This window comes from Perognathus longimembris, chromosome 11, assembly GCF_023159225.1.
Source record: "Perognathus longimembris pacificus isolate PPM17 chromosome 11, ASM2315922v1, whole genome shotgun sequence".
In the NCBI taxonomy this organism is placed as follows: Eukaryota; Metazoa; Chordata; class Mammalia; order Rodentia; family Heteromyidae; genus Perognathus; species Perognathus longimembris.
This window is the reverse complement of record NC_063171.1, coordinates 28,319,466-28,338,218: the sequence shown is the minus strand read 5'-3', so window position 1 is coordinate 28,338,218 and position 18,753 is coordinate 28,319,466. Positions and strand designations below refer to the sequence as shown.

The 18,753-nt window shown below is 39.7% G+C and overlaps 1 protein-coding gene across 2 annotated transcripts in view; it reads right to left on the bottom strand.

The window, feature by feature from the left end:
* Nucleotides 1-17,924, bottom strand: part of Vamp4 (vesicle associated membrane protein 4) — a 28,267-nt gene extending 10,343 nt beyond the window's left edge. For both annotated transcript variants that reach the window (XM_048358327.1, XM_048358328.1), the window contains exons 1-4: nucleotides 17,770-17,924; nucleotides 12,765-12,880; nucleotides 9,769-9,815; nucleotides 7,842-7,892 (exon numbers count right to left, since the gene is read on the bottom strand). In XM_048358327.1, the coding sequence (XP_048214284.1) occupies nucleotides 7,842-7,892; nucleotides 9,769-9,815; nucleotides 12,765-12,830 (164 nt within the window). In that variant the 5' untranslated portion in view covers nucleotides 12,831-12,880; nucleotides 17,770-17,924. The remainder of the gene's footprint in view (nucleotides 1-7,841; nucleotides 7,893-9,768; nucleotides 9,816-12,764; nucleotides 12,881-17,769) is intronic.
* Between the last annotated feature and the right edge of the window lie 829 nt (nucleotides 17,925-18,753).

Here is an 18,753-nt window from a genome sequence, read left to right as displayed (position 1 = left end):
AGCACCAAATATATAAAAAATGGCCAGAAGTGGCGCTGTGGCTCAAGTGGTAGAGTGCTAGCCTTGAGCAAAAAGAAGCCAGGGACAGTGCTCAGGCCCTGAGTCCAAGCCCCAGGACTGGCAAAAAAAAAAAAAAAATTAAAATTGGTCCCTAACAACTTTTGTTAACTCAACATTTGCTAACTAACTCTTAAGTTAGAGATAACACCGATTGCTTAAGTATCTAGTTTTCCTTTGATGCCCAAACTACAATACAAAAAATTATCTTAAGTTACTTTATGAAATAATCACAATAAATGTTTGAAAAGACAATGTGAACTTGTGGTTTTTTGGTGTTTTTTTTTTTTTTGCCAGTCCTGGGGATTGGACTCAGGGTCTGAACACTGTCCTTGACTGCTTTTTGCTCAAGGCTAGCACTCTTCCACTTGAGCCACAGCGCAACTTCTAGCCTTTTCTATATGTGTGGTGCTGAGGAATTGAACCCAGGGCTTCATGTATACGAGGCAAACACTCTTGCCATATTCCCAGCTCCCGAACTTATGGTTCTTATAACACAAAAATGTTTAAAGTACATTAGATTATTAGCAATTAATGATTAAATAAATATGTGTACTTAAGTAAATAAGGATATGTGCTTGTTTCTAGTTGGGGATGAAAGAAATGTGATGTGTCAGTGTCATCTGGGAGCTTTTAAAAATTAATAGTAGTGAAAATTATTTTAAATTAAAACTTCACAATACACATTTATTGTCTGCCCTCTACTCTACACTATCCCCTCCAAACCCAGAGATTGAAAGCTGAGGCATGGTTGTGTTTAATTTTGAAAAAGATCTCTCTCCTTTACTTGAGCTATGTCTTCAAAGAGTTTGCTTCAAAAAACAAAATGGAAGCCCATTTAGATACGGGTAGAGTCAGAAGTACCACCGCATTTAAATATCAATTACTATATCACCTGTCTCTCATTTTAAAAGCATTCTATACACCCACTGATTATCTGCACTTATAGTCTTCAGGATTCATCACAACTTCCTAGTGTTCTATACTTCCCCACAAACTAGTTTACAGAAGGATTTAAGACTAAAAAGCTCAACCAAGCAAGGACATGCAGAATGCTTTTCTTCCCAAAGAGATCTGAAATAGCCACTAAATCTCTACGATGTCTTGTTGCAACTCCTTATCTAAGCAGAGAGCTAAAGAGGTTTGCCTTATATAAGAGCAGTTCATAAATACTTATTTCAGGGGAGGGGGGAATGAGGGAGGAGGTAACAAATAGTACAAGAAATGTACCCAATGCCTAACGTATGAAACTGTAACCTCTCTGTACGTCACTTTCACAATAAATAAAAAAAAAATACTTATTTCATCAGTCAATACATTCAACACAGTAATAAACATCTAGGATATCCTGTTTTAGGCACTGGGAAACAAAAAAGAACAAAATGGACAATCATATCAATTGATCTCAGTGTTTAACAGAAAGTATAATAGTTTGTTTACTTATTTACATGCCTATTTTCTACCCCTCTCAACTAGAGAGTAAGTTCAATGAATGCAGGAATACTGGCTATTTTGTCCACATTATAACTCCACCATTTTGCTCAAAATAGGTACTGAGTAGTCCTTTAATAAATGAAGAAACTAAGTATAATTCCTGCCAAGCAGATTTAGCTTGAGAAAGAAACATAGAAAGTGGATGTATAGCTAAAGTGGTAGAGTGCCAACATAAGTGAAAAAGCTAATCAAGAGTATGAAGCCCTGAGTTCAAGCCACAGGATTGGTGCATGGATGTGGGTGTGTGTGCACGTGCTTGTGTGCATGTGCGCGCACGCACACACACAAAATAGAAATAAAGCAGTAATTGTAGAGCCTCATATTTAACTATAATAAAACAGATTTAAATCTATGTTCATCAAAAATAAAACCTAAAACAATTTCTGGGTAGTGATTTTTATGTTATAGAACTGATAATAAATAGCCTAAAGTAAAAGAGTAGAATGGCACCTTGACCAAAAAACAAGATTCAATTATTTGTTGCTTGTAAGAACATACCTCCACAAAAATGGAGGGACATAAGGGCAAACAAATGTAGCAGTGGTACTCACTAGATACTATGTTGAAAGGTACTGTACAACTTGTGAGTGGGGATGGAAGGGAAAAACTGGGAAGGAAGTGGTACATTACCTTTATAATAAAAAATAAATAAGTAAAAAAACCCCTATAGCTCACTAAGATAAACCCTGGTGAGGGTGAAAAAGATAGCAAATAGGTCCCCCCAAACAAGTGGGAATATCTATATTTACATAAAATAGACTTCAAGCTAAAATCAGTAAGAATAGCAAAAGTCGCTTTTTATTAATAAAGGGAATGATCCATTAGGAGAAAAATGAATTGTTAACTTACATGCATCAAAGAGCACCCCATCCAGGTGAATTAAACAGACATTAGTAGACTTATAAATGCTGATAGACCCCAGCACAGTAGTAGTGGGAGATTTCAATATCCTACTCTTATCCAAACAAACAAAAAGAAAAACAATGAAAATTAAATTAATTAGAACAAAATGGCACAATAGACCAACTGGACTTAAAAGACAGCTACAGAGTATTTTACTCAGTAGCAGCACAATATACATTCTCAGCAGCCCATAGAACTTTCTCTGAAATAGATCACATCCTGGTACTTACAGCAAGTCTGACATAATTCCATGTATTGTCTGACCATAATAATTTAAACTAGAGCTCAACAGCATATGACAATACAGAAAACATTCAAACACGTTGAGCCTGAACAATACACAGCTGAATGGCATGGGTCATTGAAGAAATGAAAAAATAAAAACTTCCTGGAAATTAATAAAAAATAAAAATACATCAGAATCTCTGGGATACAGCAAAAGTAGTGTTCAGAGAAGGATTCATTGCCATGAGTGCCAACATTAAAAAAAAAAGCAAGCACTTAAACAAATAGACTTATGATACAACATAAACTTCTAGAAAAACAGGAATAAACAAAACCCCAAACTAGTAGATGGAGAGAAATAGTAAAAACTAGGAATTGGAGACTGAAAAACAATACAAAGAAACCAGTGCTGGTGGCTCATGCCTGTAATCCTAACTACTCAGGAGCCTGAGATTTGAGAATCCTGATTCAAAGGCAGCCCAGGCAGGAAAGTCCATGAGGCTCGTATCTCCAATTAACCACCAAAAATGCAAGAAGTAGAGCTCAAGTGGTAGAGCACAAGCCTTGAGTAAGAAAGCTCAAGGGCAGTGTCCAGGCCCCGAGTTCAAGTTCTAGGATCAGTACACGTGCACACACACACACACACACACACACACACACACACTCCCCACTATACAAAGAATCATGGAAAAAGTTGATTCTTTGAAAGAATAAGTAAGACTCATAAAGCCAGCTACTTTGACCAAAAAAAAGAGATAAGACTCAAGTTAATAAAATTAAGAGATGAAACAGGGAATATCACAAGGGATACCAAAGAAATCCAAAGGATTTTAAGGGAAAACTTTGAAAACCTAAACTCAAATAAGTTGGAAAATGGGGCTGGGAGTATGGCCTAGTGGCAAGAGTGCTTGCCTGGTATACATGAGGCCCTGGGTTTGATTCCTCAGCACTACATATACAGAAAATGGCCAGAGGTGGCACTGTGGCTCAAGTGGCAGAGTGCTAGCCTTGAGCAAAAAAGAAGCCAGGGACAGTGCTCAGGCCCTGAGTTCATGGCCTAGGACTGGCCAAAAAAAAAAAAAAAAAAAAAAAAAAAGTTGGAAAATCTAGAAGAACAAGACAAAAATTAAAATACAGTTGACTTACCAAAACTGAACCAAGAGGATATAAGCCACTTAAAAGGAGCTATATATAGTAAAAACAGTAGAGAATCTCCCAACAACAAGAACAACAAAAAGCCCAGGGCCACCTGGATCCAGCCAAGTTCTAGAAGACCTTCAAATAGGAACTAACACCAATACTCTTCTCACACTTCTTATGAGATGAAAAAAAGAATGCATGCTACCAACCTTACTCTATGAAGATAGGGGTATTTCAGGGTATTGACCCTAAATGAGAAGATAAAGAAGTGGGGACAGAAAATACATTATAACTAAATTCATAATCTGTGCAGCTGAGTGACAGTAGAAAGATAATGGTATTTAACTGAAATAGAAAACTAAGAACTCAATGGAAAAATACGTTTGTGAATGAGAAGTAAGACTTGCATCATGGCATTAAGGTCATGTAGGAAGAAAGGATACAGAACAGATAGAAAAAGGAATCTTTAAATGTTGTTGAGTGTAGAGACTCTAAGTTCATATATGGCTTTGCAATCCGGCTTATGGCTCATTATGTTTGTGATTGTGGAAGTCACTTTGCAAACCTTTTTTAGCCTGGCATTTTTCGCAATATTAAAATAGGTGATAATTTGTTGATAGAGTTAAAAGTCATAGTTTTTCAGACTTAGCAGAGTGCCTAAGCATGTGCTTGATGTGCTTTTCCACCAGAAAAAAAATTAATTTTCTATAAGACACATTTATCCCTTATTTTATAAAGAAAACATGTGTTTTCGTCGTTAACATCCCCATCTTGTGGCCTTTTAAGGTACTGTTGACAAAAGAGGTCTTAAAAGTTGTTTCTTTGTTGCAACTACATATAATTTTGAGAGTAGGGAGATTGCTTATTCATGAATATTAACCATTCAGCAAAGTAGTATTTGAAATGCTATTATTTAAGAGAATTCCAAGAGATGGAAACAGGAGGATTTTATTGTTGTCATTATGTTTAATGTACTAGGTGAATTTCCTTTGGTGTACCCCCTGTGGTCACTGTATTTTATTTTGGTACACTGGATATTGTATATATACTTATCTGAACTAGAGAAGGGAAAGAAAAATGAGGGAGTGTGTAACAAATAAGACAAGAAATGTATTGACCACCTTATTATGTAACTACCCCTCTGTACATCAACTTGTCAATAAAATTTAATTAAGAAAAATAAAATGCTATTATTTAACTGAAAAGCAAAGGAAACATTCCAAAGAAAAATTAAATCCTTACACAGACACATGAATAATTACAATCTTGTCCCTCCAAATCCCCTAAAAAGTGATGTTGGGTATTTTTTTCTTTTAATCTGTTATCAGCATTAATAATTAGTGGATAATCATAGTCAAATAAAGCAACAATGCTGATGATCTATACAGTTAAGAAATACTCCATTAGGTGCTGATGGTTCACATCTGTAGAAATAATTTGGAGACTGAGATTGTGAACATATGGTTCGAGGCTAGCCTAGGAAAAAATTTCATGAGTCATCCCAGCTAATACAAGGCTGAGAAAAATAAATTCACTTTTGAAATGTTAAGTGGTAATAAAATACCTTAATAAGAATGATCGATGTTGGGTACTAAACTAATGCCAGAAGTTTTCTTCTGGAAAGCGGTAGGACATGTTATGCTCTACCATCTTGGACACAATGGTTGTCCTGTTTTGATTAGCAGTTCATGAAGTTGAGCCATCAAAGCTTAATTTGGGCATCTGATGACGGCCTCCTAATTACTTTTGGCCAGTCTCCAACTTCAGAGTAAAAGCCATTATGTTTTCTCAATAAATCCTGATTAAAATTCTGTGACGGACAAAGTTATCCTAAGAATTTAAGTACTTACAGATGCATATCCATTTGCATTTGACACTTGATAACATACATACATATACATATATTCTACACTAACTACCCTGTACAACTGGCAGTGGTTTTAAGGTTCAACTGGAAAATCAAACTGAAAAGACATTCTCTCTATGGGATTACCAGATAGGTAAAGCATAACTGGCAGGGCAAAGCCACCAGTATGTCATCACTACATTCCTCTACTTCAGCAACAACTGAAGTCTAAGAGAAAGAGACTGTGGGTGGATACAGAAGTTACTCTGGCTCAGGTATAACACAATGGTACCCTTGCAGGGAAGGGACCCGCATATGTCATATAGGCTTGACTGAGCACAGTAACTCTGACTCTTGGTAGAAGGTCTTTTTGATTCCTCTGGAACCTTAAGGATAGCAGCTTGAGGCCATCTTCCACTCACATACATGTCTCCCTTAGGAGATTGTCATAAAACAGTTTCTTATCACAGCCCAGGTACTGATGAAGTATGAACACATTCTGCAGAATATAAAAACCAGCCACTTAAGCTCTGGGAATGTGACTTAGTGGTAGAAGTCCTTGCCTAGCATACATGAAACCCTGGGTTCAATTCCTCAGTACCAAATAAGCAGAAAAGCTAGAAGTGATGCTGTGGCTCAAGTGGTAGAGTGCTAGCCTTGAGCAAAAAGAGAAGCTCAGCGACAGTGTCCAGGTGCTGAGTTTAAGTTCCAGGACTGGCAAAAAAAAAAACACATTTACACAAAAAAACCCAAAACACTAAATTAAGCAAGGTGCTGGTGGCTCATGTCTATAATCCTAGCTACTCAGGAGGCTGAGAGCTGAGGATCACAGTTCAAAGCCAGCTCAGTCAGGAAAATTTGTGAGATTTTTATCTACAATTAACCACCAGAAAACCAGAAGTGAAGCTCTGGCTCAAGGTGAGAGAACATTAGTCATGAGCAAAAAACTCAGGGACAATGCCTAGGCCCTGAGTTCAAGCCCCACAACTGACAAAAATAACCCAAACAAACCCACTTAATGGTAGCCTAGAAATGGCTACTCTCCTTTCTTTGTGATACACTGTCTGAATTGGAATTAAGTGATTCACTGCTATCCATTCCTTTTCCTTTGACATCAGAATTAACATCTTTCTAACATCAGATATCACTACAGCATATTACTCATCACCTAGCACCAAGTGATACATATAGCAAAGATTTTAAACTAAGAATTAGTAAAAAAACTAGATTGTAAAGTTAAGGCCTATTAGTCACAAAACTAGATTGCTAAATTAGGCCCTAATCTAAAATATGGATTAGGGTTAGTAACAGATATGAAATTATTGTGGGAGTAGGTACAAAATGCTATAGAAAATTAAATCTGGGCTGGGAATATGGCCTAGTGGCAAAAGAGTCTGCCTCGTATACATGAAGCACTGGGTTCAATTCCCCAGTACCACATATATGGAAAACGGCCAGAAGTGGCGCTGTGGCTCAAGTGGCAGAGTGCTAGCCTTGAGCAAAAGGAAGCCAGGGACAGTGCTCAGGCCCTGAGTCAAAGGCCCAGGACTGGCAAAAAAAAAAAAAAGAAAATTAAATCTATTCTCTTTTATGATTATGAAAATGGGAATTAAGTATAATTAAAAGCCAAAATAGACCTTCAGATTATGCTAAATGGATCTGACAAAAGATCAAGAGAAAACCCATATCTTGCATAATTCAAAGGTAGCTTTGTAAAAATAAAAACAATTAGGTTACATTTAATCTATATGAGGGATCAACAATTTCTATTGCTCTTTCTCCCTCTTACCTCCCACTACCTCTCTTAAGATGGGGTCTATATAGCCCAGAATTGCCTTGAACTCATGATTCTTTTGAGTGTTGGGACTGTAGGCATGTGCTATTAACATCCAAGTAGCAATGTTTTTTTCTGTACAAGATCAAACATCAGGTAGTTTAACTTTTGTGTGCCACAATTCTCAGTTAACTGTGAGAATGTTCAACCTTGCCATTGTTGTTTAAAAAGAACCAGAGGTAATATGGAAAAAAACCCAAAAAACAGGGCCATGTTCCAATAACACTTTGTTTACAAGGACAGGCTTGGGCCAGATGTGGCTCATACACTGTAGTTTTCTAATTCCTGGTCCACATAGAAATATGACAATCATTTAAACAAACGAGTAGCTTGGGAACTTACTGCTTAATTTTATCATTTCTAGGTCCAAATCTTGGTCCAGATGGTCCCCTTCTGAAAAGAAAACACCACTATATATTAGTAATGACAGCTTCAAACAAAAACAAAAACAAAAAACATATATTCATACACCTAATCAACCTGATTACATGGGCTTGTCAGCTGAGATGCATTGAAATCCTTGTGTGATCGATTCAGTTTCCCTGCCCTAATTTTGTAGAAATGAGCCTGGCCCCCAAAACAAGGTAAAAGTGATAAGGTGACAACATTAGAATTGTTGAAAGGTGGCATACTGTAGTATAAGTTGGGTGGTGTTATGGAAAAATAAATAAGGCATTCTTAGTACAGTAGCGAACTCTATGCTCAAGTATTTCTTCCTCACAGGAAGTATTTCTTCCTCTCCTTGGAACCATATTTGATACTAAGGATCTACTGTATAGTCATGTATTTTATTGCATTGGTATGCTGGTAGCCATAATTAACCTAATTATCTTCAATGTTAAAACTTTCTAGAAATTAGGGCTTATATAATCCTTAGTGGTACATAGTCTTTTTCTAATCATTAAATTCTGAAATATGATATGCAAGCAATGTTTTTTGTGTCTCAAGTGGTAGACTGTCCCACTACCACCAAAATAAAACAAAACTATAGCAACTAAAGCATACCAATTTAGCTGCCAGTAAATTACAAAAAACTAAAAGTTGCAATTCACCTTGAATTTAGGCTATGATGAAATGTTGACTGAGAGGGATAGAGCAAAAAATTCATTAAAAATACTAAAGTTTGGCTTTTTCACTGCCTATTAAAACAACGGGCACAAGTATACAAGACTCTATTCTACCTCAATGGAAAAAGCAATGCATGACGATAAATGCCTATAATCTCAGCACTTCATCAAAGAAGGCATAACAATGGAAAACAGCACACTGAAAGATGTCCAACATTATTTGTCACTAGTGAAATGTAAGCTAAAACCACAATGAGATACTACCCGGCTCCCACTAGACTAGCTGAAGCAGACTGGCTTATGTGGTATTGGTGAGCATGTGGAGCAATGAAAACTCTTATACACTACTATGGAGAACATAAAATGGCATAACCATTTTGGAGAATACTTGTAAATGTATATGAGCCTTTTATTTCTCGATATTAGCATTATGTCCACATGAAAACATATTTATAAACATGTTTTACAGCCCCTTTATTTGTAATGGTCAAAAACTAGAAACAACTGAAATATCCCTATACAAGGGAGTGAGAAAATTTCAATATTTACTATATTGCAGTGTTAAGAATTAAAATATTAATCAATTGCAATAATTACTGCAAAATTACAATAAATACTACTTTAGGGCTGGGAATGTAGTCTAGTGGTAGAATGCTTGCCTAGCATGCATGAAGCCCTGGGTTTGATTCCTCAGCACCATATATACAAAAACAGCTGGAAGTAGCGCTGTGGCTCAAGTAGCAGAGTGCTATCCTTGAGCAAAAACAAGCCAGGGACAGTGCTCAGGCCCAGAGTTCAAGTTCCAGGACTGGCAAAAATATAAAATAAAATAAATAAATGCTACTTTATATGGATATATGTTCATCAATGAGTGCTACTCAGAAAACTCCCAAATAAACATGGATGTATCCTCAAAATAATTATTCAAAGAAAATGAAGCTAAAAAGTGGAGGAGACATACTTTATAATTTCATTGATAGAAGGCTCTAGAAAACATAAACTATAGGTTACAGAAAGCAGAGCAGTGATTCTGGACTGGATTACCAAGAGTTATGAGGAAAACTTTGAGGGTGACGTTCTTGTTCATTATTGAGTTTGGAGATAATTTCCTAAGTTTATAATACATGTTATAGCTCATACTGTTGAATACATGCATTTTATTGTATGTCAACTGTACCCTGGTAAATTTGTAAAACACTTACAGAAAAAAGTCCTCTTCTTCATCTGAATCATCTTCCAAAAGATTTCTCTGTCAAAAAAAGAGAAAGACTGAGATTTCAGATTGAGAGTGAGAAGCTGTTAACTTGCTCACATCTCAGTGGGCAGTGAGAGTAAATGCACTGTGCCGAGTGTGTGGAATGTTGACAGCAACACTACTTAATATCCCTGTCAAAATATAATGTTAGTAACAACAGACAGGGAGAGAGAGGAGGAGAGCAAAATTCTAGACTGCCCAGTGGTCCCTGGGATAGAGAGGGGACAAGGAAAAAAATACCCAATCTAACAAAAGGTATAAAAGAGGGAAAATATATAAGTAATGTATATAAGATGATGAATGTCATTATGAAAACTAGAATATAACATGACTAACTGTAGAAAAATGAGAGAATGCCATATTAAATACTGACTTCACAAATCTTGTTGAGTATTTTCATGTGCTAGGGCACTATTCTAGTTCTAGCTCTAGCACTAGTTGTGAATAAGACAAGACAGGGTTTGAACTCTCATTGAAAACTTCTATGATAGATTGAAGACATGGCTCAAGTGTTAGAGTGCCAACTATGAGCAAGAAAGCCAATCCAGAGAATGAGGTCCTGAGTATGCTCTAGTATTGGTGCACATGCACACACACCACATATGCAATCATGATAAAAATGCTATGCCAGAAATAAGACATCAACAAAACATGAAGTTATAAGGTGACTATATGAGACTGGAAAATCATTGTAAGAAATGAAATCTAAGTTGAGATCCAACACAAAATGTCCACATGTATTAGTTATAACATGAATGTCACTGGTTTGAGTGTCTCTATTTAAAAATAAAAGCTATTGTCGACATATGGTCTAATATCGACATTACATTTAAAGCCCGAGGCGAACTTTCTTGGGCGTGGCCACGTGGCTACTGTATATGCTCTTGATACAATGTATATTGTATATATGTCTACCTGACCTAGAGAAGAGATAGAAAAACAGGACGTAAGATATCACAAGAAATGTACACACTGCCCTACTATGTAACTGTACCCTTTTTGCACAACACCTTGTCAAAAAATTTGTGTTCAATTTAAGCAAATAAAAAAATAAAAATAAAAATAAAAATAAATAAAAGCTATTCAACCAGGTGTCACTGGCTCACACCTGTAATCCTAGTTACTCAGGACACTGACATCTGAGAACTGCAGTTCAAAGACAGCCTGGACAGGAAAGTTCTTGAGACTCTTATCTCCAATTAACCACCAAAAACCAAGAAGCTGAACTGTGGCTCAGTGGTAGAATGCTAGCCTTGAGCCAAAAAGCTCAGGGATGGCACCTAGACCCTGAGTTCAAGCCCCAGAACTGGCACAAACAAGCAAGCAAATAAATGCTACATAGGATGGGAGTTCAAATAACTCCCTTCTTCCTTTTTCCCTTCTCCTGTTTGCAACACTAAGGATGAAACCCAACATCTTGCATATGCTATGCAAGCATCCTACCACTGAGGTACAACCCCAGCTTTTGTGTGTGTGTGTGTGTGTGTGTGTGTGTGTGTGTGTGTGTGTAGAGTATTCTGGACTGCACTAGAAATTGAAATATTATGTAAAGATATTCTAGACAGAGACAATTTTAATCTATTATCTGAAAGTCCATGTTCTAAAAGGTTCTATGTTACAAAAGATTTTGCAGTATTGGGGTTTGAATGCAAGGCCTTGTACTTTCTTACTTGGCTGGTACTCTACAACTTCAGCTACACCTCTAGCCTGGCTTTTGACTCGTTATTTTGGAATCAGTCTCACATACTTTTCTGGCCTTGAACCATGATCCTCTGGATCTCAGCCTCCTGAATAGCTAGGATTATAAGCATTGTGTTTTCTGTTTGTTGTTGTTCTAATAGAAAAAAGGTTTTAAGTTTGTTTTCAAAACTTAAAGAAATATGTTTAACCTGAATTTGATTTAACTAATTTATTTATACACTTTACATACTTTATTAATCACATATTTCACTAAGGTACGTTAATATGTTTAGAGATACTGGCACAGGTCTCCAACAGGCTGTTACTAGTATGAAGCATTCTGAATCCCAAATGTCTGAATTCAGCATTGTAAATGAGTTACATATTTAAACAAACTTTAGAAAAGACTAGAAACAATGAGAACAATTATTTTATCAATAAGGGAAGCAGAAATCAGTTGTCAATAATCTTAATTATTATCATTAGCAGTAGTCCTGGGGATCAGGGTTTTATATATGCCAGGCAAGTGCTCTACCACTAAGCTACAAACTCAGCCATAATATACCTTTTAATACGCTTACTATGAAGAAAACAAGTAAGATTAGAACAGTGTATTGGCAGCCTCAGAAATTCCTGTCTTCTGACCTCCTGCTTTATCCCTCTTCCTTCCTCCAGTAAAGCCACAGAAACTAGAATTCTTCTAGGACATAGAAACCAGAACCTCCTTTCCCCGAAGCCAACCAGAAAGCTTACAAATATCAATCACCCAAATCTTCCCCTACCTTTGTCCATAAACACATTCTCTGAGCTGCCTTGTTTGACTGAGGTCATGAGACTTCCATTCCAGAAAGGATCCTGCCTCATACCCAGAAGGAAAGAATGATGCAAACAGAGGCCAAGATGAATCTGGACAGACAAGCCTTGATGAGGATCTCTCCCTCACATTTAGTCTATTAGATCACATCCTTCTTGTATAATCATATTTCTACATGGCTGTCCATGCTTCATTTAACTGAAGCATAAAAATGGAGTCAACCTTGCTCTTTGGGCTTAAATCTGAAGGCTCCCATGTCATACAAGACTAAGAGAAAATAAACTATTACTCTTTCTTCTTGTTAACCTGTCTTTTGACATCCTATATGTCAGCAATTGCCCCTGCAATCGCCATGAACTTTAGTTGTTGATTTTTTTCTATTATTTTACAAAGAGAATAAAAACATACTTAGAATCTTTTTTTTTCAGAAGTTAAGATTCTGAACTTACCCTTTCACTTTTCACAGAGCCGGTAACATCATCATCATTTAGGTGGCGCTTGAACTTGGGGGGCATATTTTTACTAACAAGGTACTCTTCTATTTCCCAGCAGAGGAAGTATTCACCTTAAAGAGAAAATAAATAGTATCAGGTTGGAAACCTTTAAGCAGAAGGTAAACAAACAATCAATCCCAGGTGGTGTCAAGGCCCTGTGTGATGAGGCCCAGTGACTGAGGCCACAACACATTAGAAATGTTGAACCTTGAAAACCTAAGATATTTTACTAAGAAGATACCTGGAGGAAATGGATCTAAGAGGAGTTTGTAAAATGAAAGAAAAGATGGTGGATCCTGAAGGAGTGGGTCCCTGAAAATGTTGATTTTTATCTTGTAGGTGATGACCAACAGTACACTCCCAGTTCCTCTTTTTTAATTAGCTGAGTAAGCAAGGATTGTTTCCTCCTCTAAAAAAAGGTCATTTCCATGCTTTTGCATATAATTTGGTGAACACATGAGATAAAAAACACAAAAACATTCAAACTATCATATTCCACTGGTGCTGCAGGAAGAGGTCTAAGTTTTGTAAGTACTAGTGTGATAGTGTCATTTATTATAATAGTTATGCATATATATATACATATATATTCACTCACAAAGTACTTAAGTTCTGTCTATTGATTGCCTAACCTACTTGAGGTTTTCCTTCCTGTTTTGTGACATAGTGCCTACAACCCTCAGAATCTTTTAAAGTAGTGTGGGAAAATCTTGCATGCTCATAACATGACTGGTGGCAGGCAGCCCCATCTTTAGAACGAGTGCTAGCATCAGAAAAGACAAAGGCAGGATTAGAAGGTTGGGATGCTTCGTCCCCCCCTCAGTCTCTGAGAAGAAGGGCTGCAGGTTGAATTGATTCCAATGGCCAATGTAATCTAGTAGACCTAAAAATGAAGCTTCCATAAAAATCCAAGAGGACGAAGCTCCAAAGACCTCCCAGGTAGCTGGGTGCATCGTGGTTCTGGGATGGTGGCATGGAAGGTAGCTAGCAGCCCAGAAAACTTTTAAGTGTCTCCCCCAGTTCTGTAAGACTCTAGCATTGTGGATGCACCAATTTGTAGCTGATCAATCAGAAGCATAGATCGAACAGTCTGAGGCTTGTGATCAGCATCTGAATCAGAGGCAAGTGGGAGACTGAGCCTTCAATTTACAGCATCTGAAGCTATCTTCAGGTAGACAGATAGTCAGAAGTAGATTTCTGCTCAAAACTGTTTGCTCTCTAATGGGGAAAAATCCCTATATAAAATTTGGGAGTGTATGGAGAGTTCTGTTATGAGGGGGAAGAAGGAAATGAGTTTTCATACATTAAAACTAGATTAAAGTCAGTTTCCTTTGCTTTCACACAGATTTTGATATACTAATATGCAGTGTGATTTTACAGGGAATTACTTGAGTGTACAACATAATCAAAATTTTCTCAAGAAGTAGCTGTCCATGTTGGGGACTGATGGCTCATGCTTGTAATAAATATTAGCCTCTCAGGAGGCTGAGATTTGAGGATCATGGTTTGAAGCCAGCCCAGGCAGGAGAGTCCATGGGACTCTTATCTTCAATTAACCACCAAAAAGCTGTAAGTGGAGCTATGGCTCAAGTGGTACAGCGCTAACCTTGAGCAAAACAACTCATGGACAGCACCCACACCTGGAGTTCGAGTCCCAGGATTAGCAAACCCATACCTACCCACACACTCTTACACATACACACAGAGAGAAAGAAAACTATCCTATACAAATACATTTTTGTCTGTTTTTGCAGAGAGAGAGAGAGAGAAACTGTCCTAAGCAAATAGAAATGCTCGGTATGTGGACCAGAGAATGGCAAAAAATCTAGGAATTCAGAATAGCTAAGATGTACTGAATATTTAGTATGTGCTGAGCACATATTTATGCATTTTCTCAGTAACACAGAAGTACTTTTAGTACTCAGTATTATACACCAATTTATTTTCTTTTTTATTTTGGGGGTACTAGTGTTTGGACTAAGGATTTCATACTTGCTAGGCAGGTGCTCTATTACTAAACCATACCTTCAGTCCCTTTGCCTTTCTTTTGTGCTGGTTAGTTGTTTCTTGTTTCTGGGGGGGTTTGTCTGTTTGTTTTCTGGGGCTTGATCTCTGTGCCTGGGCACTACCTTTGAGCACTCTGTGTGTGTGTGTGTGTGTGTGTGTGTGTTTAATTGGAGATAAAGAGTCCCAAACCTTCCTTGTATGGGCTGGCTTCAGACCACAATCAACAGATCTCAGCCTCCTGAGTAGCTAGGATTACAGATCCCAGCTACACTGGTTAGTTTGGATATAGGGTCTTGCTTCCTGCCCAGGTATGCACCTAACTAAATGTGATCCTTCTATTTTTAGGTTACCCATTGTAGCTGGGATGACAGGGATGCACCACAGCCTCCAGCTTCTTTCATTGAGATGAATTGTATGATCTTTTTTGCCTAGGCTGGCATAGAACTACAATCTTCCTAGACAAACCCCACCCTCTTCCATTCCTCACAGTTATGATGATAGGACAGCACCACAACATCCTGTTATTGTTGAGAAGGTGTCTAAGTATATCCAAGGCTAGCCTCAAAGCAGTCCTGATCTCAGCCTCCCAAATAGCTAAAATTCTTGATTTAAGACACCTGCACCAGGTTTATTTCCCTTTCAACACGTCTTTCAAGGTAAGATTAAGAAACGAAGAGAAAGTTAAGACGTAAGTGCTAAAGATATTTAACTTGAAGATAAAGTACCTATCAGTCACCACTCTTGTTGAAATGGTGTATGTATAGGCCTAATCAAGGACTGTGCATTATTAACTTTGTTTTCCATCAAGGTATATACTTCTCTGTAACAATCCAGCAACCCTTTGTCCTCTTCCACAAGAGACATGTATAAGACATTAGTTTGTTGGATAATGTTATTTAAAAATTAAAAAACAAAATAAGCCCGGTATCAGCCTGTAATCCTAGCTACTCAGGGGGCTGAGATCTGAGGATTGTGATTCAAAGCCAGCCCAGTCAGGAAAGTCTGTAAGAATCCTAACTTCAATTAAATCACAGAAAAAAAGCTGGAAGTGGCACTGTGGCTCAAGTGGTAGAGCACTAGCTTTGAGCAAAAGATGCTCAGTGACAGCATCCCACACCCAGAGTTCATGCCTCAGGACCAGCAAAACAAAAACAAATCTAAGTACTGCCAGTAAAGTCAGCTTCATGTCAAAACAAGCAAACAATCAGGTTCATGTCAAAACAAACTAACGCAAACAACTTTTGAAGAGAATTGTCTCCAAATTGGAAACTTAAGCACTTGTCAACACAAACCACTGTTGCTACCTAAGCAACAACTCTATAGAGCTTTTCATGCCACAATATTACTGTCATATACCTCTGGCCCATTTTACTTTTCCTACTTTCTCTCCAGAACCATTCATTCATGCTGAGAATGCATGGGAAAACATGACAAAGCAAATAATTGGAAAGCTGGAGATTCTTCTTTAATTATAACTATTTTATTTATATTTTAATCCCTACATAGGGGCTGCTTCAACATCCCAAATCAAACAACAGGCTTACATAACACTTTTATTAAGACATACTATAAAACTAAATGAGGAGTAAACCCCGTGGGTCCCATAATCCAAAGAAAAGCTTCAAGAAACCAAGAAATCCAGTTTTGACAAACAGAAGGGCCATTTGCAGAGCAGAGGAAACATTAATTAGCTACAGTTAATGAAGAATAGGGCAACTGATAATATTTGTAAACAAATAACCAGCAGAAATTAGACTTGCTCAGAAAGCAGACTTGGGCATATCTGCCTAAGATTTCTCCTTTAAAAAAAAAAAACTTGTCAGGGACGTGGAGCTGTGGCTCAAGTGGTAGGACACTAGCCTTGAGCACAAAAAAGCTCAGGGCCAGTCAGCAGCCAGGCCCTGAGTTCAAGACCCCTGGACAGTCACCAAAAATAACAACAAAAACTAACTTGTCAGTTGAGATGTTTGAGTCCATACGTATGCAGAAGAGCCATCACGATGTTACTCTGATACTGAGGTCAAAACAACACTACATGATTCACATGTGTAGCCACAGAGACACCTACGGCATGCTGTACTTCTCAGACTCCCATCATATGCTTAAAATTTCACGTATGCTTTTTTTTAAACTACTATGCTTGAACACATAAGAAACTTCTAACCAGCATAATAAAGCTTGGCTTTTTTCCTTTCTTTTTTTTTTTTTTTTTTGCTTAACCAAGCAAAACCACCACACACACACACAAAACACAGCCCAAAACAACAAAACAAACAGCACCACCTCTACGTATTTCGTGGCACAAAAAGCTGAGTTTTGGACAGAGCCTTCCTTTCCCTTCCCTTCCCTCCCCTCCCCTGAGCCTCCGGAGATCCCCGCCTCTCCTCAGCAGTCGCGGCTGGCTGTCAGTTTCCGGGGCGTGAAAAGGAACCCGAGGGGCACAGACTGGAAATCTCGCTCGCCGGACCTGTCAGGTGTGGCGATTCGCCGCTGGCAACCCCGGATGGTCGGAACCTGGCGGGGTGGGCGCTCTTCCTCCTTAGCCGGGTTCCCTTCCCTCCGGCAGGTAGCTCAGCACCCCCCCATCCCCTCCCTAGCTGTCACCCCAGGCCACGTACCCCGCCCCCCACAACATCCGCATCCAACTCCGGCCCCGAGAGACCCCACTCACGTTCCTGGCTGCCACCCACTCCTCACAGATCGTGCCCAGTCCGGTCGCTGACCCCGGCCCCGAGGCACCCCTCAATCTCCAGCCCCCCACCCCCAGCCCTCGCCTTCCTTCCTCCCGGCCCCCCAGCCTTTGGCCACTCGGGGGCCCCCCACCTCTCACCGGCCCCCCCCGTACCCCCCCCGCAGGCCGGACGGATGCGGGCCCCGCCGGACGTTGTTGGGCTTAGAGGCCGGGGGCGTCGTCTCCGTTTCCTCCTTCCTCCGGCCCCGCCGGCGTCGGTACCTGAGGCTCGCGAGGAGTCCGGGGCAGTGGCTGGCTGCGCTGGACGGGCGGAGGAAGTCGCGGGCAGCGAAGGAAGGAGGAAGCCGGGCCGGGGCGACGGTGGGCGCGGACCCCGCGTCGGCTGCTGCGCCGCAGCTGCGCCCCCGCTCGCTCATCGAGGCGCTCGGCGCTCGGCGGCCCGGCGCCAGGCGGAGGGGGGCGGGCCTAGGGCGTGCAGACCATCGTCGAGGGAATCGATGGGCCGGGCCTCCGTGTTCCCTGCCGGGGGTGTTAGGAAGGAGTCGCTTGCTGTGATGGGTGCGGGGCGGGTGGGACGGCCTGCCTGGGGCTGTGTGGAACCACTCCTGAAGGAAGAACTTGTTTGCAGAAGGAGAGTGGTTCTGGGTGGGCAGGTTATTCTCTGGGTCATTCATGCAGCCCCACTTTCTACCCTTGCACCCCTCGGTGGGACCTGAAGTGACTGGGTGGGTTCGTGTGCACACCCAGACCTGGGGGGCAGCTTTCCGGGGAGCAGGGGGCCTCCGGGAGCAGCCGGCTCTGCGTGATCCAGCTCGGGATGTTGTTGCCAAAAAAAAAAAAAAAATATTTTGGGGTTGGGAATGTGGCATAGCGGTAGAGTGCTTGCCTAGCATGCATGAAGCCCTGGGTCCGATGCCTCAGCACCACATAAATAGAAAAAGCCAGAAGTGGTGCTGTGGCTCAAGAGGTAGAGTGCTAGCCTTGAGCAAAAAGAAGCCAGGGACAGTGCTCAGGCTGGACTGGCAAAAGAATGGGAGGGAGAAAGGAAGGAAGGGGGCTATGATGAGTGGAACTCCAAGGCGCCAGGCTTGTATGTCTCTGATCATTTAAAATCATTCCTATCTAAATGAACTCCAAGAAGTGAAAACAACAGGTGTCTTCTTCGTTGTTTTTGTTTACTTTTCTTTTGGTCTTATGTGTTCCTTTATCTGGCTTTGGTAGCGTCAAGGGGGAAGCACGGAAATA